We start from the raw sequence: 23,731 nt of genomic DNA on the forward strand, positions 1-23,731 counted from the left end.
AGAGCAACTGAAAGCTGCATTCAGGTGCATTCAGAATAAATTGCACTGGGAGATGTTAGTTGGAAAATATAGTCTATTCAGAGTCAGAGAGGATTTTTATCTATATATTTGTCTAACAGGGGAAAATACAAAAAGTCACACCCGAACGTATATCAGCACCATTACTAAGTAGGGTTAAGAATATAGTGATACTTGTACAATGTAAATTGTCAGTGCGAGCAGAAACCAAGAGTTTTTGGTTTCTTTGTATTTGCACAACATTTCTGTTACATAACTCCGGCCTGCTGAAAGGAGCCGCTGAGCTGTTGATTATTAACATGTAACTGGCCACTGGGTGCTCTATGCTCAATGGGGTGAAACCAACCACTTGGGAGCTCTCAGGTCCACATAACTGCAGCAGTGACCTTTAACTTATGGCTGAGCTGGGTATCCAGTCATCTGGCATGCTTAAACTAAACTCAGATGTCAGCTTGTGACTGTATTAATAAATTACATTTACTGTGTTGCTCCTGCTTGGACAGAAGTGTCCCATATTTTAGTTATGTTACCGTGTAGCTGGATCAAGTAAAAAAGAACACTGTTCAAGTTGAACCACGGTGCTCATCCAAGATAAAGCTCAAATTCAATTAGCTATAATGAATGGGTCCCAGTGCTGAAATCAAACAGTCTCTGCACTGTGCAGAAACCCAGGAGGTAGACCAGCACTTTAAAGAACACAACATAGACAACTGTTGTTGAGCAAGTCAGTGTAGCTGCCAACTGATCAGCTATGATGAAATAAAAGAGGATTATCTTGTTTGCTGTGATCTCCATCTACTATTGCCTTAAAGTCGCAGGCGGTAGTTCAAAGATTTGATTTGACACCATCATGTGCCTCTGCTTTGACGAGGATCCGTTCAATGCCGAATGAGCTGAGCGTGCACTACAGTGACCACTATCCTGGAGCGCAGTCACGTCGCAGTCTGTGCTGAGAGTGACTCTGGGGACACCTCCCGGGGGAGCTGCCATATAAAACCAGTGGCTAGCTCCTCCCGGACAAAGTGAGGTCCAGCCTCGTGCCATCAGCACGGATGCTTCAGCACTTCAGCATCCTCAGCCTCAGCTCAGCTTTAGCTCAGCGGAATTAACGCATCGGATACGGGACGAATCTGACCTTTCTCCCTGCTGTCCTCAGTAGTAAGTGCATCATTGCTTTTCACCCCCTCGATAAAAACGCTGTGAGTGCATGACTTTTGCAGCATATAATGCATATATGCAAACAATGCGGCGTCACGGCTGCCATGTGAGCTTTGGACGGCTCCCTTTCTGTTTTAACAAGCTGCAGAATGCGTAGCAATGTGGCATGGTGTTATCAGGTAACGGGACTTTATGTTTCATGCATTACATTTAAGTTTACTGCGCACTTTGTGAACGATGCAGTGAACGGCAGGTGATGTATTCCCAAAACGCTTATGCGTAAAAGGGGACTGACGTAATTAAATTAAACTCTATTGCAGCTAAAAATAGCGCAACGTGAACTTCTGTATATTGTTGGAAGCTCCCTTTTAAAAATGAAAAAAAAGGATATAAACTTTTCGTGAAAATACATTTGATTATTTAATTTGCGCCATGTTGCCTGCGCGGAGGTTATACTTGAACGGTCATCAAGTACAGCGCATCTTTGCGCTCGGTGTGCCGGAAACGGGATTCATCGTTGCCATAGCAATAAGAGGGCTTGTCCGTGTTCTGGGCGGCAGTGAGAGGACCACACCCATTCTGTGCTAGAGGCTCCAAAGATGTCTCTGGGTGGACCGATGGATGGGAAGCGAGACGTGTGCTGATGTGGCTTTTATCTAAACATTAACATTTTGTTTTATTTAAAAGAATATTGTAACCAATATGGAAAATTGATTTAGATCAGACAAAATGGTAACATAAAATATAACATGAGAAGATTGCACTGGTGTAATGATTGATGATGAAATCGTTTGTTCTCTTCAGGCAAATTGCACACTGCATAGAAAATATATACTAGATTCCTGGGAGACCCACAATGGCAAACAGAGGGCCCAGTTACGGACTGAGTCGAGAGGTGCAGGAGAAGATTGAGCAGAAGTATGATCCTGACCTGGAGCAAAGGTTGGTCGATTGGATAATTGCACAGTGCGGAGGAAACCTGGAGAAACCACAGCCGGGAAAGCAGAACTTCCAGAAATGGCTGATGGATGGAACAGTGAGTGTCTGCAGCATAGTTTTCTGCTTGAAATAGAAGCTAGCCTTAAATAATTTAGGATAGCTCTGTGAGATTTAAAGAGCCCAAGGTTGGCAAAAGTCTAAAAAAAGTTTTTTATATTTTTTATATACTAAAAATATAAAATATAAATATATTAATATTCTCTTTTTATTAGAATTTCTTTATGTACTATTGGCTAAGTTGCAATTAGGTTGTTAAAAGAATACTTGTGTTTTGTATTATTGATAAGTCACTGATAGCAAACGGCAGTTTGAAAATTGCTAACTACTATGGCTACACTGATCTCTGTAAGCCTCTGATTTAAAAACTCCTCTATCTTCACAGTGAAGATGCTTACCAGTGCACCCTTCACTTTGCTGTCTTTTGCCATGCTCTTTAGCTGACTAATGCAAAAAAAAAAACTCAGAGAAAACAATCATATGACGCAGATACATCAATTTATGACCTAATAATTAACTCTAGAGATAAGAGTGTAATGCAATCAGAGGCCATTGCATGTTCACAGCAAAGTGACTCAGACTTTTTGTGAATTAGAAGACAGCCTTCCTCTCCAGAGACCACACTTCTTCTCGAAATTAAGCTGTTACTAAAGTACAAATTGGAAAGGGAAGATAAGACTACAACCCAGAATAAAAATGTCCATATTAGTTTAGGTGTGTCAAATGACAATGTCTTTGGGTGAGCTATTCCTTTAAGAACCATGAGTCATTAGTATGGTATGGTCAGTATGTTGGTTGATGACAGTCAATACAGATTCCTGACCTCTTTTGTCCCAGATTCTCTGTAGACTCATCAACAGCCTTTATCCAAGGGGGAAGGAACCCATCAAAAAGATCCCAGAGTCTCAGATGGCCTTTAAACAAATGGAGAAGATCTCCCAGTTCCTGCAAGCCGCAGAAGCTTATGGAGTCACAACCACTGACGTCTTTCAAACTGTAGATCTCTGGGAGGGTAAACTCTATCTTCTGATGCAGTCATGTTTACTCTATTTAATAGTCACCAGATGATTTACAAAATGTTTACAATCTGGCTACAGGAAAAGACATGGCAGCAGTCCAAAGGACCCTAATGGCTCTGGGGAGTTTGGCTGTCACCAAAGACGACGGTCAATACAGAGGAGATAGAGACTGGTTCCACAGGTGGATACACAGCGAAGCAAAACAAAAAGAACTCAATATCTTCACAACTGCACAGCTAATCCTGTAACCATATTGCTGTTTCTATTCAGGAAAGCCCAGGGGTACCGAAGAGAATTCACCGACGAGCAGCTACGCCAAGGACAGAGTTTAATTGGCCTCCAAATGGGCAGCAACCGTGGGGCTTCCCAGTCTGGTATGACAGGCTATGGCATGCACCGTCAGATCATGTAGACCCATTACTACCCTTGCTGTTCTGCTTCCAGACCTTACTCTCTCCTAACACCACAAATATTGTAGCCCCAAAAACCTTCCTAAGCTTCGTAGCACCTGCCACGTTAACCTCAGTTTCCCTGAAAGTGCTGCTTTTTCCAGACAGTGTTTTATTCACACTTTGAAAAAAATGATGTCAGATGCTGTAGCTCTCCTTCTTTGGACTCTCCTTCCCTTCCTCTCTCCCAGGATCTCACGTGCTGTTTCCTAACTATCACTCTTAACTCCATTTGGTTACTTTTCAGGTCCAGATGTTTACTTTACATGGAACTCAGTGTTTCAGCATCGGTTTAGTCTTGCAAAGTGTTTAAATAAAATCTCTATACAATGCAAGTCATCAGAGTTGTACATATATTTACGGAAGTACTGTAAGCCACTGTTAGAGCATGCCGTATGCTATGCATTTTTAATTATCGACACATTACATTTCTTTGCTTGTTTTAGGATGGCTACTGTTACCCTGTAATTATTTAGCCTTAAACCTAATGGAACTTAATGACTGACGATGTCTCTGCTATCTTGTCTGAAGACTTGTTGCAGTATCCTCTGTAACCAAATCAACCTCACGTGGTGCCTGGTTATGGGACTACAAAGACTGGGTCCTGATATACTGGCCTCAAATTATAAATGAGAGTCATTCATTCTGAGCCATGCCCTTGTTATTTGTTTGTTAGATTACATATTGTACTGTGTCTCTTTTGTGCGCAACAAGCAAGTAAATGTGCAGTAGCCAACATGTACAACAGTGGACTTTTCATCTCTGATGCCAGTTGATTACACTGCTTGAATGTGCCCTTTTATGTGTATTATATTTTTAAAATATATTTATATCTGGAAGCCTGTAAGAAGAATTATTTAAAAAAAATAAAAAAAATAAAGTACACTATGATAAGAGGTATTTGTGTCAGTTTTTACAAAGCAAAAGTTGAGCAACTGCAGTGTACTCAGCGTGTTGGGTGAATTTTTCTTTCCCCCGTTATCTTGGTTTTATGTTCCAGCTCCTCCCTCATGCCCATCCCTCTCTTCTCTGCTCACTGTACACAATCTAATAAAGCATATGCTACGCAGCATAATGATTAGGCTGCTTGTTTCTGATTCAAGCCTGTGTGCCAGCAAACCTTTGCCTTGCTGAGTAGACTTCAGTCAGATATTAAATCCCTCCCTGCTCCTGTAACGCCCTTTAATAGATGATCTTACCACTGTAAGAACAAAGACTAGAACTACTTCAAAGTGTGTGTAACCTTCATATCCTTTTATTCTGTCCATTTTGATCCATTTTGATACTTAACAAAATGCAATTATAGTGACGCCTTTTTGAAGTGTCCTGGTATGTAATGTTTAGACTACAAAAGGTCACGTTTATTTCAGTGATCCGGTTTATGGGGTCACTTGCTTGCATCTGTTTGGCTGCTAAATGGCACATATACGAAATACATGCTTTAACTGACATTTTAGTTTGCTATTAACAGCCAGTCTACTGTCCATTCATAGTACCATTTATTTAATTGCTTAATAAAAACTTGGTATCTTCTGGTGTGGCAGCATATATTCTCAATATGTAATTATTTGGTTAAGGTTAATATCTTGTTTGCTTCACTATATAGGCACTTCATGTCAACTATGTGGCCTTCTGCATGTGTGGCCCTCAAGGGCTCTTTGAGTGTAAGCTTATTATTAGCCTTGGCTAGACTGGAGAAGAGGTGATGTGTGACCAGTGTGGCAGGCTCAATGAGTAAACCAAAAACAACAAAGAGACCAATGGCTTTGAGAGGTCTAAGGTCAATCTCGTCTGAAACTGTCTCTCAGCTTGTGTTTTCTGTAGCTGATATCTTTTCTTCTTTCATTGTGCATGCCAGCTTTTAAGTTAAACGTGCTGCAACAAGGCTAGCTATGCATTAGATTGAGACTTCAGGCTTATTTGTTGTGGGAAATTGATTTCATTAGACAGGTAAAACTGGTAAAATGTTGCAGACAAGGTTTAGGATCGCTTTACTGCTCCTCGTTTTGGCATTCAGATGTGTTGCACAGCAAGAAACCCAAAGTAAAGGCTGTGTCTGTGGATATCCTGGAATACCAGGTGATCCCGGGAACAATGGCATGCCTGGCAGAGATGGCCGCGACGGACTCCGAGGTGACAAAGGTGATCGAGGTAAGTTTACAAGAGAAACTTTATTTATTTATTTATTTTTGCATGTTTTAGGTGCCACCTTCACAGTTTATAATAACGTTATAATTCATCAATCATTGTTGGAAAGGTGAACTTGGACCTACTGGGCTAGCAGGCAATCATGGGCACAAGGGAGACAAAGGGGAACCTGGTATGTGTCTTTACGATACACTATGTGCACCTATATGTGTATTTATCTGCAAATGGAGTCACAACCACTGTCATTTATTAATGCAATTTATCTAAATGTTTGCACTGTATGTAACTTGCAATATGTTACTGCACTGTAAACACCATACCTACAGTTCAAAGAAGGTTTATTGTGTGCTTATTATTTACAGGTGCAACTGGTCCAGCAGGGCTCAAGGGGAAAAGAGGAGATAATGGCGATAGGGGCCTTCCTGGGAAAATGGGACCACAGGGAGTGCAAGGGCCTGTTGGCCTCAAAGGAAATAAAGGAGAGCTTGGGCTCCCTGGGCCCCCAGGACCTGAAGGACGTTTAGGGCCACCCGGACCACAGGGTGAAAAAGGGGAAACTGGCCTCCAAGGTGACAGAGGCATTCCAGGGCCATTGGGACCACCTGGCAGGCCAGGTCCCAAAGGGGACATGGGTTTTCCAGGTAACAAAGGAAACATTGGTTATCGTGGGGATAGAGGAGCTCGAGGTGAAAAGGGCGATAGGGGTGAAAAGGGAGACGAAATTGTTGTTTCCAAAAGTGCTTTCTCCGTAGGACTCAGTGCTCAAACTAAACTCCCAGCAGCTAATGCACCGATCCGGTTTGACAAGATTATTTACAATGAGCAGAATCATTACGATCCACAAACAGGGAGATTCACTTGCTCCGCGGCAGGTGCTTACTTCTTCACGTACCACATCACTGTATTTTCCAGAAATGTGAAAGTGGCCCTCGTGAAGAACGGTGCAAAAATCATCCACACCACTGACAACTACCAGGGCAGCGAGGACCAGGCAGCAGGGGGAGCTGTGCTGCATCTGGGGGTCGGGGACAAGGTGTGGTTGCAGGTGGTTGGAGGAGAGCCATTTAATGGGCTCTTTGCTGATGAGGATGACGACACTACCTTCTCTGGGTTTTTGATCTTTGAGGCTTAATTAAGGGATCATTTATGATTACTATGACTAGAAACAGTAAAATGCAGAAGAACAGTACAAGTCAGTAGGATTCAACATGTTAACAAATTCTAATTAAATGAAATTCAAGTTTATGTATGTAGCACAAACTCACAACAACAGTTGCTTCAAGGTGCTTTATTGTGTAACAACAACAGAGAGAAAACCCAAAAATCATACAGCCTCTATGAACAAGCACTTGGCGACAGTGGGAAGGAAAAACTCAATTTTAACAGGAAGAAACATACATTTAAGTCTAAAATGCCTGTTGCAGTAGTAAAATGTAACTAATTTATTCAAGTACTGTATAAATGTGAATTTTCACTTCAGTATTTTAATGCTGTTGTGTGACTCCTTCTCCACCAAGCTAACGACACACTTTTCTATATAAGGCATTTACACTGCTCATTAAAATTTAACATGTAAAGCAAGTGAGGGTGTTGTTGAGATTGAACTGGTTGTTGTAGATTAAACTACACAAGGAAGCTGGTTCAAAATTCTTCTTAAACATTAACACGGATGACAGTCACCCAGGATTATTGTGCTCTATAACAGATATAGCAATCAAAAGAGGAATTTGTTTTTACATTCCTTGCTTCGTTAAAAGCTTTTATAGGAAACTTTGACACGTGTTTGAGTGCTTTTACACCATCTACTGCTACTTTTATTAAACATCATGATTTTCCAAGCACTTCTGAAATTCTGTGTGGGTTCTTTTTATTCTTTTTTGTTTTTAGGACATGAAATTCTGCTGACATGTGAGCATTGATCACATGAAAACAAACAGTGATATTAAACACTGTACAAAGGTTGACTGAGCTCTGTGTTATTTCTGTAACCTGTTTACTCTCTCAGAACAAAGGGGAGCGACAATCACTCAGTCCCTTCTTTTTTCTTCTTCTGGTATTTTGGGATGGGCTCGGTACAGAAATATCTGTGACAATAATTGCTTGGCATGACACGAGGAAGACAGTTCAACACCAACTGGAAGGCCGAGTCTTTTTTAGTCGTCGGAGAGACGCTGGAACTAGGTGAAGCATTTTCTTCTGTGTTCTAACTTCATTGAAGAGCCTTGGAATGGGCGTGGTTTGCGGTGGTGACGACTTACTGAATTGCGATTGGCTCCAAACCAAAATGGTCGCCCTGTGGTCAACCACTAACCTCGAGCTTAACCTCGCGATGGCCCCGCCCCTTGTAACAGCACAGCAACAAGTGCATTAGTGATGCTCGCCAGCACGATCCTCCAAGAGAGTCCACTTTTAACTTGGAGTCACCAGCGACATTAGGAGTGTCCCATGAGTTAGGTCGGGAGAAATTTCATGATTCAGTGTTTATCATCGCAGTCGCTTGTACACCAACGAGTTTTGCCGGTTGGTGAAAGCGAAATAAGAAACCACAGAGCTTGCGCAATTCACAAGTTTTATCAGTGGAGCCGTGCTTGAGCTAGCTTAAGGTGCTAGCTCAAGGAGTCAGCCAGCCATTTGTCTCAGTATGTTGCGGGGGGTGACTAGTTAACGGAGGTAGCTGCCATACTATTTTTTTTTCTCTCAATTATTTGTGAGCGATATGTTTTTGCGACGGGAGCGAGAGAGCGACACAGGGAGCGAGAGAGCGACACAGCGAGCGCCTGGAGGTCCGAGAGACTGCTCCGACACCATGGATAAATAACTACAACAGCTGCTCCGTTGATGTGCGTGAGAGAGAAAAGGTCAGGAGGACAACATCAGCGACTATGAGCAGGGTGAGCAGAAGTTTTGGTACTCTTCATTTTAATAATTGATTTTAGAAGTTTGGTTTTGGGTTACAGCTGCAGTGATTTTTCTTTTTTCGTTTACCTTCTCTGTTGTGCTACCAGTTGAAATGGGACCGGGGTGCGGGGGATATTGTGGTGCATTACAGCCGTGGTTGTTATAGTGATGTGGGAGATGCCAGGCTGTGCAGGGAGTTGGTGAAGGAGGAGGAAGAGGAGGGGGGAGTTGGAGGGCCAGCAACTACAAAGAGCCGAAGAAAGTTAATTAATGCAGAAATAAATAAGCAGTTAGGCCCAGAGTTCTTTATGAGCTTAGAAAAAGTGCTCGATGTAATCCCCTTTCGTGACTCCCTGTTTTCCAGATTCTGCTGCCGATCTAACTGAGCTACACTGAGCCGCAGGAGAGTTTACTCCAATTTAATGAACTTGGGTCCCACACAGACACTTGTAGAGGTGAAATCAGGCGCAGGCCAGAGTCCTCTGATTTATTGTGGGCCTGAACAGTAATTTTACAGCAGAGCCAAATGACTACAATATAATTTTACTGTAGTCCGCTTTCTCTTCCAGATCTCATGACACATAAAATACAACGCCTACAACTCATCTTTCTGTAGTTTAAAAAATCTTATTACATTTTTGCATTTCTGTTTTCATTTGATGGTCCAGCCTTGTGGTTTGCGGTGCTGTCAGGTTACACTGCTGGCCCTTGAAACCAGGCTCAGTGGTGTTTTGTCTTCACTGAACCTTTTACACTGTGTGGTATTAGATTTCTGGCAGTCTGTGTCTATGACAGTCCTCACTTGATCAGGTGAGTAAGTGGCTGCCTGTGTGAGAGTGGTGACACTCCCTGCTTTGGCGTCCACCTGTACTTCCCACGCTCTGTGAAAAGGGGCGTGGTTTCTTCTTCAATTCTCCTCCATATGACCTGATCAAAAATGAGGAACTGGGTCACAGATGTATGCAAGACTTTAACCTTTAAATTGAACTCATAGATTAAATTCAGCTGATCCAGGCATGAGCTTATGTGTATTTCGTAATCACATCAAATACTAAAGATTTACAGTGTTGTGTCCCTGCGCCATGCAATCCTGGGGGGCATTTACAGGCTTTAGATGTCGCTCAGTCAATGCAGAGTCACCTGGTGATCTTCCTTATCGGCCTATAGATGAAACCAGTTCTGAACACAGAGTGGTAGAGCTGCTCTAATCAGATTATGCCTGGAATGGAAAAGAAACAAGCTATACCCACTCCCACATCTATACACTGATCCCAAACACAGTAGACTTCCTTCTGAGTCCATTTGCTGAAGCTTTTCTTTTCAGCTTGAAAGCAGAATAAAAGTCCAGGTCACAAGCATAAAAAGGACTTTACTATATAGACACATATACACATACAGAATATTGTCAAGAGTTGCTTAATCTTGCAAAAATCCTTTCGCAACAAGAGAAAGACAAATATATTGAACTCTTTCCTCTTGCACTCGACATATGCTCAGCTTACGTTTCACAAAACCCCATTTACGCACACCAATTTAGCTAATCAGCCAGTCTGTTCAGTCCAGAGGAATACAGTCTTCTCTTCCTCACAGCTTTTTTTCCATTGAGGCAAATGGAAGACTAGTAAAGTGACATTGCTGCAGGGTGATGTCTGTCTCAGGGTTAAGCCAGAGAGAAGAAAATGAAAAATCAGACTTTCCCTTGATACCGTCTGTCTGGTGGTCTTTCAGTTTAATGCTGACTTCATTTTGTCTTCTTAATAAGTTTTAGCTTAGCCAAGGGGGGGGGGGCATACCTCTGCAGAGGTGAACTGTGGGCAGAAAGTCTCTTACGCTTGTTTCTTGTAAATACTTACATAACCGACGGCTGGAGATTTCCAGCCAAACAGGAAGGGAGTCAGTCATTTCAATGCTTTTCTCCGTGCTCTATGTGTATATGTGCTGCAGTATCCAAGCTTATGCACAAAGGCCATACATTACAGGAGAGGATCCTCACGTACGTGTGTGTGTTTTTTGTTTTTTTTTTGTGTTTTTTTTTGGGGGGGGGGGGTAAGTGCATTTTTGCTTGTGCCCATGTATGGATGTTTGTGTTTATGCATGTGGATGCATGTTCATCCTGGGAGTCTAATCTGAAACTGGATCCAGCTGGCCGCCTTTCGTGGTAGTGAGGAGGGGGAGATCCTCCCTCAGCTCCTAATTAACTCTGGACCAGGGCCCCAGTGTGCCGCTCCCATCCACAGATTAGCAAGAGGAAGCTGGAGAAAAGCGGTGGTTCTGGTACTCGGGCAGCATGACCAAGTTTGTGGTTGTGAAAGTGATTTATTAGCGCGTACGTAAGTACTGCTTGTCTGGTTGTTCTGACATGCTTATGAGCTCGAGGAGTGTATTTACTGGCAGGATTTGTTGTTTCGATATTTCCTCTAACTTAAAGGGAAAGATAAAGCATGTTAAAGCTGAGAAAAAATGTGTTTGGAGGTGCGTATCAAACCTTTTCATAGAAAATGTAATGTATTAACGCAAAATAAAAAGCATAAATATAGAAAGCAATATGTGATGGATGTATGGATGCCCTAAAACACCCTAAAGAAATTTAGAATATTAATGTGACAAAACTGCAGCAAAGTTTAGTAAGTCCGATTGAAATTTAATGTCAGCTATTAATTGATTATGAAAATAGCCTGTTATATATTTCCCCTGTAACATTCTGCTTTTAGCTGCTTCCTTATTCCCAAGGGGTCCCGATGGCAGGTAGCGCCGCATGTTTGTTTTGGCAGAGGATCCTCTTCCTGTTGCAACCTCAAAAGTGTGGATTGCTATTGGGTGTTAAATATATATCCACATCAAAGCTAACATTGTTATCTTGATGCAGGCAGCAAAAGTCATGGTTACTGTAGATTTACTGCAATGTAAAAGCATCTTGCACACACGCTGTTGATGATTAAAGCCTGTTTTGCCAGCATGTGAAACAGTAGCCACCTGTGTCAGCTTGACTCTGACTAATACCACTGCCAAGCATTAGGCGACGCCAACTGGCCTGTGACAGTTGGTGTCCTACTGCAGGAAGAAGGCGTAAAGGTACTAAAGGATAGGGCATTTGTTAGAACTGCTGATAGCATGAGGTGAGTATTCCAAACAAAAACAAGCTGCAGAGGCTGAAGACATTCCTTCCCTATCTCCTATCTTTCTGCTTGGAAAGTAGATGGAATAATCGATCTTGTCTGTTTTTTGGGAGGGGGTGGTCCACTTTGGTGCTCTGCGTGATTCCTCAGTGGCTGTGGAGGAGAAAGCACAAGAAGACAATTCAGCAATAGTTTGAAAGCAGCGCATTGTTTAGGATTGTGTGTGTGTGTGGGGGGGTGTTTACTGTCTGTCAGCAGCGGTGCTTGGCAGCGGTGGCTCTGTGTTTACATAAGTGTTCATAGCGATGAAGCAAGCTGGTTGAAGTGACAGCAGATTCCACTGAGGGGTTGACGGAGAAAGCTCATCTGCTCTTAACGTTGCACGCAGCCAGGGAGTTTGGGAGCATTCCAGGATCCCTGCAACTCCCTGCATGCGCATGCAGCAAAAACTGAAGGCAGTGCTCTCTTCAAACCATAAAAGACTGTCTTCATCCTGTTAAGAGTAAATCATGTTGGCTATTTTTGACATTTTCCTCTGTTTAAATAGTTTTAGTGTAACGAATGTAAAACAATAAAGCATGCATACGAGCTCTCCTAAGCAAAATACATGAACTAACTATAATGAGTATATTTTTGTAGATTTTATATTTGATGAATAACTATCTGTGTATGTTAACAGCTACATAAATTGGTTCTTTTCAACTGTAATTAAACTTTCCTTGGTCTCAGTGTATAACCAGTTGTTATAATTGGTTATTTATTAGTTTATAATATCATTGTATGTCATCCTAGCTCCTTACATAGAAATCAAGATCAGGTCTATATATACATTTTTAATCTATGGACATTAAAAATAAAGAAAATTGTGCTGTAAAATCATTATTTATTTGTGACTGAAAAGAATACTAAACATTTGCATTTTTTTAAATAAAATGGAGACTTCTATATTTTATGTATGAAACATTTCAGAGTTCAGCTATAGATTTAGTATGATGTGCTATGAGGTGAAAAGTGTCACTGATTTGAAGACCATACAGCCTTCACCATCACCTCATCTTCTATGCATTCGGGAGAAAACTGGGCAATTTATTGCATTAATCACAATGGATTAGCAGGCTTCATTGCTTAGTCACGCTCACAAAGCCCCACTTCAAAGCCTCAGCTGCATTAGCCTCTGTCCTGAATCACACACATGTAAAGCTGAACTTGGCACCACCACCACCCCCAGCCTGGGCCTCAGTTTGCCTTGGACATTGAAATACAGCATCAAGGACAAATACATGAGGCATGCTCAGTAAAATCTCACACTCCTAATGATTCACTTCCTCTATTCTTAGGCAAAAACACAGATGATACACAGCTTTAGAATGTATTCAGGTGACAGTCTTTTCATTTTATTTGAGCTGATCAGACAACCTTCCCACTGTAAGCTTTTACAGGTTTTTTTTCTTGTGAACTTTGAAAAGCACTGAAAAATGGAAAGATTTTTAAATTAACCTCTGTTTTGCAGGCAGGACAAAAGGACAGGGTCTTGTCTGCAAGCGAAGACCCTCTCTCACAACTCCACAATACAAAAACTGACCCACTGATCCGGAGCAGACCCCTCAGTGATATATATCCATCCCAGAACCACGCTGAAAGAAGTGCAGTCCCATACCTGCTGTCTGGATATGGTGCCCAGGTGCAACCAATGAGTGCTGGTCTTCACTCTGATGAGAGCAAACTGAATGTTATCAACTCCTCTGCTTGGTCCAGCTCAGTTTCATGTCAGCCTGAAGGAAAGCCCTACTCCTCAAGAATTATGAGGCTTTTTTCTAACTCAAGGAAGGGCACCGTCACTGCTCAAAGTCCAAATGCAGATGATCCGACCTCGGCCCAAGGCAGCGGACTTTCAGGCATAGGTGTTGTGGACTCCTTCAAAAAACTGCGGTCGTCTGTGCTTCAGGGTATTCAGACCAGAGGGGCATCCAACCTTGATGGAGATAATCCTTCGTTGCCCAATCAGGAAAGGGCTAATGGCACAGTTGTAAATAATTCTAATCTGTGTGTAGCAGATCTAGCAAATCATTCAAAGAGCTCTGAAGGATATACTGTTTCTAAGGGAAGTTTTACAGGCCAAACATTGGCTTTGTTAAGCCAGTACGGCTCAGATAATGATGACTACGATGAGGAGGATAATTATGGGGATGGTCTTGCGCGCAATTCGCGATTGTCCAGGAGTATCAGGAGAGCGTATGGAGCGGGGCGCATCACTTTATTTGACTCTGGGAATGGGAGAAAAGCAGGAAGCAATGCAAATACCACTCAGAAATCAGATCAGACATCAAAGCTCGATGTTCAAACTGAGAATACAAGTGACAACACAAATGTGAAGGTGCTGAGCAGACTGAGCAAAAGTGCAGAGAACCTCAATCTATTTAGACGTAAAGCGCCATCTCCAGGTCCTCCTTCCCCACAGGAAGACCTCCTGAGGACTAGCATATCAAATGGGACAACAAACATCGAAAGGACCTCTAGCACCTCCTCAGTTGATCTCCGGGGCCAAGGTATTACACACAAGAAGAGCCCTGTTAAGACTAAGCCACCGATGTTGAAGCTAGTCGGCAGCATGACTGACTTAACTGTGCGACGCAGGCGAAGTCCCTCCCCGAGTTCCACACCTCTATCTCCCATGTCCCCCTCGTGCCGCCTCCATGATGACTATTCTCGTCGTATCCCTTTCCTGCATACCAATGAGCGACAGCGCCGGCCCGTGCTCGTCACAGCTCAGGCCACGTCTGTCGAGCACACTCCTCTGGTCCAGCCCCAGCCTGAACACAACAACAGCCCACAACCCCACCAGGTGATTATCAGCGCCCCTTTCTGGGAGCCCCCCGAGACAACAGAGCAGACTTTACCTGATATCTCTGCTCATTATGAGTCACCGGCTGTAGCCACAACAAGTGATTATAAGCAGATGGTAGAATGCAGTTCATCCCTATTCAGCCAAAGAGAACATTCACAGCAACAAGAGCAGACTGAGGGCATCGCATCACCAAATGAGGTAAGGCTGCAAATCTGAAGTCCAACCTGAAGTAATGTCTTTTTTTGTGTGTGTGTGTGTGTGTGTCTCTTTTCCATGCTCATTAACAGATGTGACACCTTTTAACACGTTGTCGAACAGTAATAATTAGGATGTTATTTTTGTGCAACTCGCCTGTCGATTATTTAGCTGGTTATTGATAAATTAATTTACTGCTCAAGAACAAGCATGTTTCAGATTATTTATCAATTCACAGAAGAGCATGGGGTTCATATCTTTAGGATGACTGTTTGGGTTTAAAGAAGTACTGAAAGACAGAAGAAAGGTTCGATTTCTTATCATGCAGAACTGAGTGATGACTTATAGGTGCCAGCTGAACGACTTTGACTCTTGTCTTGGGAAGTGAAATATTACTTCTCCCACTTTAGAGCGATCTTTGAATCTGGCAGGATTCCAGCAAATTGAGATAAGTACTTGTGTTGACGTGAGGCTTGTCAGTAGGATGCACGTATGCTAAAAGGAAACGAATGAGAGAGAGGTTTATCCTGTCCAAAGTCCCCTTGAGTGTCAAATAAATAACACCATCGATTCACATTGCTTTTTTTCTGTCAGTTGTGACTGCGCACTTCTGATGCTGTGGAGTCACATGGTGAAGTCAGCTGTTCCATGCTGACGGGCACGCCGAAGGAGCTGAGAGAGTTAATGATTAGGCTTTGTTTATGATTAGTGGCCCTTGCGCAAAGCAGCAAGTCCTGTTGCTGTGGGAGGGTTGGAGGCTATGAGTGCATACAGCCCTCATTTCTCCCCCTTTCCTCTAGATGCAGCCCAGTGGAGCAAAGTCCAACGCCATGAGCACTGGGCCTGGAACAGCAAGCAGCACCATCAAGTAGACAGGGACCATTAAGAGATGATTTTAGCAAGATGACTTTTAGCCTATGGATGACATTTTCTCCTGAAAGATGAACAGGAAAAACAGATTTGTTTACATCAGACATCGAGCGGCTGTTACTGGCTTGAAAAACCTAAGGACTTAAGTTTTTAAGGACTTGGCCTTGGGACCACAAGCCAGCCTGTGTGTTAAGTCTGCGTTTCACAATGGTGCTAGCCTACTGTGTGCCCTTCCAGTGTATTTGCCGGGGTCCGGACCCAGATCGAGAAAAGCAGGAGGTGAGATTTGGCTTTGCTGGCTAAAAAGATTTGGAGAAATAACTTCGCCGTGGGTAACTCTTACCCAATAATGGACTCTTAAATATATAATACCTGCTCAGATGCATGCAGTGTGGTAACATCTATTTGTTCGTATTGGTGCAATTTCTGCTGCAGTTTTTGTTTGAATATGATAAGCCCTGGTTTGATTGTGTTCAGTATTTTCAGCCTCTTACTGCGTCAACAAGAGTCCTTTCACTTGATAAAAAATGTTTCTCACGAGATAAAGCTTTGAAACACCTTTGCTCTGATTCCAAGAAAGCTCTTTCTGCAGTTAACTCTAATGGTTTTTAATTTTACTCTCTAATGTAGTGGTTTACACATTCTTCTAACAAGCAACGGGTTCCTAATTCGATCTCGGGATGGCCGAAAAATTTTTTGGCCCTTCAGGAAAGGCGATTTAAAAACTGCGAAATCAAACATGAGGAGCTACCCGTGATGGCGACCCTCTTCTGTGAATAAAGGAGCAGCTGAAAGTAGCTTGTTCTGTTTCTGATTAACAGATGTTCTTCCTAGTAGATAATTGTTCTCCAGTGCAGGTTGGAGGACAAGGGAAAGTCAGTTTAGTTTCCAACTTATTGCTTTGATCTCACAGGTGACGTCAGACCACCAAGGACAAGAAGCTCTTTTTCAAACGGAGGAGCTCTCCCCGTCAACCAGCAGCACACCTATCTCTCCATCATCCGCCTCAGAGTCACCCATATCCCCCACATCTCCCACAGATGAAGCCACACCTACCACGGAAACATCCTCTGTCAAGTCCAGACAAAAAAGGGGGCGCCCGAGACCACGGCCCATTTCTGACTATGGACAGCTGCTTTCCAGGAAACATTCCATCCCCGAGGAAGTCGGAGAGCTTCTTTCTGAGGAAAGGAGTGCAAATCCACTGCAGCGTAAAGACGGCACTGGTAATGATGCATACATGAACGGAGAGAGCCCTGAAAGCTGCAGCATGAATGGGGACATTCAGGCCAGGAGGCAGCGGCCCATCTCTGTGATAGGACCAGTGGATCTGTTCCCTCCTGATGCTGAGCTGAAGGAAGACAACCTTCCCACTGTAAGCTTTTACAGGTTTTATACATTTTGTGCAAAAGTCCTCAAACTTTAGTTGTTTTCATTAGTTATAGATCTTTCTTTGACTCTTTCTTAAAAATTGTTGTTACTCTGTCCAGTTAAAGTAAAAGCAAGACCTGATTTGAATTTGGTCGTTATTGATTGAAAGTCAAAGTAAAGTCGGACCATTTGGACAATTGGATGTCCTCCACTGTGTCACAGTAGCAACCCATGAACTTGAACTTGATCTTGGGGAAGAAAACAAAGTAAGAGTGAGGCAAATCTGACACTTAAGACAAGTAGTGAGCAAAATCATTGCTCAGGTATCTGATGAAATTGTCAAATTTCTGGGTGTGTTCAAAAAGCTAAGCAGAATCAGATCACCGTTGAATCTTCTAAATGGCATCCTAAAAATAAACAGTGGTACGTACAACAGAACCGTGTTGATAGTCTGACCCTAGATGAAGAATTCATAGATCACATCTCTTTGAAAGTTGGAAGAAGAAATCACTAACAAAGTTGCAGATCTGTTCCCAATCTGGTGCACCAGCTTCAAGCTTGTCTGTCTTCCTGTAGAAGTTTAACGTCTATGGTAAAATTGCAAAGGCACACAAGCAATTTTTAGTGGGCAGAATTGGTAAATATTGTGGTTTGGTATGTTTCTTTTATTTTCCAGCTGTAAAGTCTTTGAATTAATTGTGGGAGAAGGCTGGCAAAATAAATAAACACTTATATCAGGCATAATAAAACAAAACCACATCACCCGCATTCTCCAGTTTGATATATTGTCATGCTTCAAAGAGTCTTTATACATAAAGACTCCTTTTTTTTTGGATCTCAACCAAATGCACACAGGCTTCGCTTCTTTTTGTAATACTTAAAGCACTCAGAGAATATGGGGGAGAATAAATAGCAGCTGATGAATATATTTGCACACAGTATTGTCTGTTAGTTCTGTGTGACAATTTTCTTTTTCATTTTCGCCCTCTCCGCAGGCGTTGTCGCGACCACCAATCCCTTCCCATCAGGTGCCCCCTTACAGAGGAGTGTCTGCCAGGTTTCGACCCTCCGCTCTCTCCCAGAGTACCCCCATCGGACTGGACCGCGTAGGCCGCCGTAGACTCCACAGGGTGCTCAGCGGTGAGAGCTGTTTTGTGCTAATGTAACAAAAAGTTGGTGGTGTTCAAACATTGCAGCTGCTGCACCATTAAGGTAGAGCAAACACACCTTAAAGGCTTTTGAACAGTTTAAAGGAAACCCCTCGTTTTCATTTAGCTACCTCTGAGCATAATGACTGTATGAAGCTGTACTTAATAAGTTTACCATCACTTAAGTGATATCAATAAATCACAAGATAATCCAGTCTTGTTTCTTTCAGTTAAGAAATGGAGCAAAATCAAACGTATAGAGTCAGCCAGTGACTTTTAATGAAAGTTTTCCCAGACATAGATTAAGCCTCGTGTCCCAGACAAAGAAAAACAAAAGACATGGACTTAATCCATGTCTGGGAAACTGAGCCTTAGTTCTCCCATCTTTATTACTGAAACTGGTTTGTGCTAACAGTCCTCCCTGGCCTATCTTCTATTTCTGTTTACAACTGCTGAACTGCTAACCAAATTTAGCCAATCATCCTGATTCTTGCATGGCTGTCCCTCCGCTTATATAGCAGAATTGCTGAGATCATAGTCAAGCAGTTGGTCTCTCTTAAATCCAGTAGGTGAGTAACGTATACTGAAAAATGCGTACTTCCTATGAAAGGGTAGATTTTACCCAAGTTCTCAGGCAGTTTTGAGCAATAAGAACTAAATACTGTTCTAATTCTTTTTAATACCTTGGAAACAGAAAACAGCAGAACTTTGCACACCGCTCACAGACTGAACGTGCCCCTGGGGTTGTTTGTGTTTCACAAGAGATTAAACAATTTAGTTTGTGGGACAACTGGAGTGTAGGAATGTCAATAAGTGTGTTGCAGGAAAATGCTGATATGGAGTCGGGCACAAGCTTTCCTGTGTATGTGGCTTCTTTCTGCGTTTGTTGAGAGTTTGCTGAGATTCTTCTGGTCCCTACAGTGTTTTCATCTCTACATACATGTTGCAGATGGTGTTTCAGAGTGCTCTGCCACACTCGATGACAGCGTGAGTGAGGAGGAGGAGGGCAGCTTCGACGAGCTCACTGACGTGACACCCTACCTCCAGCCAGGGGTGGAGCTCTCTGTGCTCAGTGAGGTGAGGTTGAGGGAGGGAATCTTGTCACGTTGCAACACTTGCAAAGATCTCTTCCAAAAATGTGCTTCTAGTTTCTGACGCCGTACTTATCTTGCCACCCTGCTGGCTCACAAACAGCTGTGCACAAATGTTAATGTGCCCATTTCCAAGATGTCTGGCCTCAGTTCAGCAGAACACACAACCAGTGCTTGGTCCACAAGCCTATACATAATCTTACATGTTAGACATGGGTTTGGCCTGCATGTAATTGTATGTTTATCTTATCTGTTTGTGTGCTGCTCAGTGGATAAGCTCTGGCCACGCAGTTTATGCTGAGGCTCTCTGGGACCATGTGACCATGGAGGAGCAGGAGCTGGCCTTCAAGGCTGGAGATGTAATCCGTGTCTTGGAGGCCTCACATAAGGACTGGTGGTGGGGCAGGGGGGCCGACAGAGAGGCCTGGTTCCCCTCCAGCTTTGTGAGGGTAAGTGGACTTCCTGACCCGTGTGTCTGATTTGTGTTTGCTTTCTGGCAGCACAGAAAAGACTTTCAAACTGGCTTAGCTCCAAACAAACCCCAGCAGCCCTCTGAAGAAGGGGTGCGGCTGGTTTCTGTAGTGACCATACTTGATTGACAGTTGAGTGTTAATTAGGCAGGCGGTCACCATGGTGAGGTTCTTTGACAGGCAGGTGAGGATTGCTGTGTAATTGCTTGTAGCTGAATCAATGTTGGTGAACAGGAGCTGGTTAAACTTGCACATGTTGTTACCTAAGTGATGTGGACAGATCTTAGATATAAAAGGTACTTAAACCTCAAAAGACTCTTGTGGCTAAAGTACCTATTGTTGTAATTATGCCACTTTGCATATGAGCTTTAACATTTTATTTTAAGTTTTGCAACTGGAAAAAGAAACCATTGGCTGAATATTTTTTGCGACTTGAAGTTAGGCTTTCTGATAATTCAGATGATGCTCAGGAGGTCCAATTGTGTCGGTGGTGAATGTGTTTCAGGTGCGTGTGAATCAGGAGCACTCGAGTGCTGAAAGTGTGGAGAGTGTAGCAGACCAGGAAGATCCAGCTCCCAGAGACACACACAGCTCTCAGCACAGGCAGCAGATGAGAACCAATGTGGTTCAAGAAATCATGAATACGGAGCGCATCTACATCAAACACCTGAAAGACATTTGTGAGGTAAGGGTTTCAAAGCAAAGCCGATGGTTCTCAGACTTGTAGCACTCTAGCATACCCTGGCTTCCAAATACAAAAGTTTACCTTCCACCCACCATCCAACAGCTTTCACCACTCAATAACAACAAAGACAAAATGGTCCAAGGTGTCTTGTTTTGTTTTAGATTTTTTCTTTTTTTATGAAATAAAGGACAGCTTGATTGCATCAGCCTCACTCCACACACTGAAAACAGCTGGATTAAACTATGTGCCTCACATTGGCACTTAACTTGATCTAGAGATGATTTACATCTTGAATTCCAGTCAGTGTCAGCAGCATTTGTAATAAGCTTGTTTTCAAGAAATGCAAAATCCCTGATAATCAAACTCATGTTTCCAAGAATTTTAAATTCCACCTTCCAGCACCACCTGTTGGCCAGTATATGAACTGTTGTCATGTCATATTTTCTCTCAGTCCCAAACACTGATGCCGTTTATGTTTCAGGGTTATATCCGCCAGTGCCGGAAACACCCTGACATGTTCACCGAGCTGCAGCTGAAAACCATCTTCAGCAACATAGAAGACATCTACAAGTTTCAGAGGCAGTTCCTCCGAGAACTAGAAAAGAAGTACAACAAGGACCAGCCACACCTCAGTGAAATAGGCTCATGCTTTCTCCAGCAGGTAGTGGCTGCACTTAATGCTGTTAATTAACTATGTTAACTCTGGTCTGAATGATTGATCATCATTTGTCTTTTTATTTTAAGGGGGAAGGCTTCTCCATACTCTACTCGGAGTACTGTAATACTCATCCCGCAGCCTGTGCTGAGCTGCAGCGGCTAATGAAGTTGGGAAAATATAAGCATTTCTTTGAGGCCTGTCGCCTCCTCCAGCAGATGATTGACATCTCTATTGCTGGTTTCTTACTCACACCTGTCCAGAAGATCTGTAAATACCCTCTGCAGCTAGGAGAACTGCTCAAGTACACGCCCAAAGACCACAGGTACTTTCAGGCACTGTTTAAAGACCTGTAGCATGCATTCCATAGTGTCGGCCGTAAACAAACTCCTTCAGTGTTGATTAATAGATTCCAGAATAAAATGACTGTGCATCAGCTTACCAGGGATACCTTGGAAAAATCCAGAACCTCTTCTAATAGTTGTTAAACGTTTAACAAAGAGGGCGTCAGATGTTGTCTTTATGGGGGAAGGAGTTAAGTCACTAAATAAATTATGATTATATTTTATTTATTTGTTAGCTTCACTGTTAGCTCTGTCCATCCCACTACTTTACTGATTTCTTACTGTTCCATTAGTGAGATTGAAGCGATGTTTCACTGTTAATGGAAATGTGCTTTTCCATCTGCGGGCCCTGTTTTCACTGCTGTGTTGTCGATTTAATGCAGCGACCACAATGGAGTGAGCGAAGCATACGAGGCTATGAAGAATGTCGCCAGTCTAATCAATGAGAGGAAGAGACGGCTAGAGAGTATTGACACCATTGCTCACTGGCAGGTCGCCATATTGCACTGGGAGGTGAATATGTCCTCTAATCACATTTAATTCTGTTTCTAATTGTTCAGCATAGTGTTGGATGTATGCTGCCTCAAATCTTTTGACTGAATATATTTGGAAACATGTTGTCCCAGGGACCCGATGTGTTAGAGCGCAGCTCAGACTTGATCCACTCTGGTGAGCTGACTCGAATTGTCCGGCAAGGCAAAATGCAACAGCGCAGCTTCTTCCTGTTCGACCATCAGCTGGTCTACTGTAAAAAAGACGTGCTGCGCAGAGACCTGCTTCACTACCGTGGACGACTGGATATGGACCAGACTGAGGTGGTGGACGTGCCCGACGGACGGGACGCGGACCTGGGACTGACCCTGAAGAACGCTCTGCGCTTGCGCCACGCCTCCACTCTGGAGTTTATGTGTGCGCTTTGCTGCAGGAAGGCCGAGGACAAGCAGAGGTGGTTACAAGCGTTTGCCAAGGAGAGGCACAGAGTCAAGGAGGACCAGGAGATGGGTGAGTCGAGCCAAATTCCTTTCACTGAGAATACAAGCAGCCACTGTAGAGAGATGTCAAGTGAAAGGTGAACAGGGTAAAAAGATTTCTGAGTAAGTGGGTAGTAAATATTTTGGCCTGAAGATGTGTTTGTGTGTGTGCCTTGGCAGGAATTGATATCAGCGAAGAGCAAAGGAGACGGGCGATTGTTAATGCCAGAAGGGCCAAACAGGGGAAGATCAAAAGTAAGGACAAAATATTTCTTCATTTTAAGCTGCTTTTGACTTTATATTCTAAAAAAAAATAAAGATTTTGTATAATTTGCTTTACGTACTCATTTGTTTTGTTTTTTTGTTTGTTTTTTGCACCTTTTTAGATGTTGGTTACTCTGGTTCTGTCCCCCCACACCCCCAAAACTTGCACCAAAACCTTCACCCACTTCACCAGCGTCACATCACCATCCCAACCAGCGTGCCTCAGCAGCAGGTCTTTTCACTGGCTGAACCTCCAAAGCGAAAGCCTCATCACCTGTTGTACAGCATCACCCGCAACGCCTTTTTCAGGAAATGAAGCTTGGCTTCCTTTGTTTCTTTCTCTGCATGTTCAGAGCCAAACCGTCCTGAAGTCTGAAAGAACGCCGTGTTTCTCCTGTAATCCTGTCTGTAAATGTCACGTTTTGTTTTCGTGCCTCGTGTGCGTCATAATGTTTGTGTTGAATGTTGAAACTCAGTGCCTAAAATTTGTAAAAGGGCATGACAAAAGTGTTAAAATACTGACTGTCCATTTTATAGGTGTGTGTGTGGAACAATGCTGCTCATTCAGAAAACACCCATCCTGTTTTCTCCTATTAATTCCAGCTTAAAGACTTTTTTACTTTAATTATGACAACGATTCATATTCTGCTTTCACATTGATAAACATGGGTTTTGTTATTTTACAAAGGCTGGACCCTTTTTTGTGTGTGTGTGTGTGTGTGAGTGTGAGTCTGTCAGCTCTGAGCACAAAGCAGCCAGAGAGTAAATTAACTGACACGTTGACCTCCCCCATTAACATTGTGAATAAAAAACTTGTATAAAAATGCCTAATGAGACTTGTTTGTCGTGCAACTGCTTTCACGTGATTACCAAGCAAAATGTTAGCGTGTGCCTGGTGAACATTAGTGCGTGTGCATTTGATAGAAGGTATCGATGGAAGTTAATGAATGAAACATTAGCCATACGACTGGATAGTTCCCCGTTTCGCTGTTGCTCGTCTGTGGTCAAGGATCTGGTTTC

The 23,731-nt window shown here is 42.9% G+C and overlaps 3 protein-coding genes across 3 annotated transcripts; all 3 read left to right on the forward strand.

The window, feature by feature from the left end:
• The first annotated feature begins 855 nt into the window (after positions 1-855).
• Positions 856-4,486, forward strand: tagln3b (transgelin 3b). The gene is made up of 5 exons (XM_005722623.1): positions 856-1,176; positions 1,981-2,212; positions 3,010-3,184; positions 3,270-3,372; positions 3,462-4,486. Exons 2-5 carry the CDS (start codon positions 2,033-2,035, stop codon positions 3,601-3,603), a joined length of 600 nt encoding a protein of 199 aa, XP_005722680.1. The 5' UTR covers positions 856-1,176; positions 1,981-2,032; the 3' UTR covers positions 3,604-4,486.
• A 1,118-nt stretch (positions 4,487-5,604) lies between these two features.
• Positions 5,605-6,972, forward strand: c1qtnf9 (C1q and TNF related 9). The gene is made up of 3 exons (XM_005722624.1): positions 5,605-5,791; positions 5,898-5,960; positions 6,151-6,972. The coding sequence occupies exons 1-3, from the start codon at positions 5,605-5,607 to the stop codon at positions 6,918-6,920; spliced, it is 1,020 nt and encodes a 339-aa protein (XP_005722681.1). The 3' UTR covers positions 6,921-6,972.
• A 1,563-nt stretch (positions 6,973-8,535) lies between these two features.
• Positions 8,536-23,536, forward strand: spata13 (spermatogenesis associated 13). Its single transcript, XM_005722625.1, has 13 exons — positions 8,536-8,679; positions 13,313-14,845; positions 16,626-17,087; positions 18,079-18,223; positions 19,181-19,308; positions 19,592-19,771; positions 20,298-20,477; positions 20,959-21,138; positions 21,222-21,457; positions 21,860-21,989; positions 22,103-22,478; positions 22,628-22,702; positions 22,834-23,536. Exons 1-13 carry the CDS (start codon positions 8,671-8,673, stop codon positions 23,025-23,027), a joined length of 3,828 nt encoding a protein of 1,275 aa, XP_005722682.1. The 5' UTR covers positions 8,536-8,670; the 3' UTR covers positions 23,028-23,536.
• Positions 23,537-23,731: the final 195 nt, after the last annotated feature.

Source organism: Pundamilia nyererei, unplaced genomic scaffold (genome assembly GCF_000239375.1).
Source record: "Pundamilia nyererei isolate P.nyererei 1_Seehausen unplaced genomic scaffold, PunNye1.0 scaffold00007, whole genome shotgun sequence".
Lineage (NCBI taxonomy): Eukaryota > Metazoa > Chordata > Actinopteri > Cichliformes > Cichlidae > Pundamilia > Pundamilia nyererei.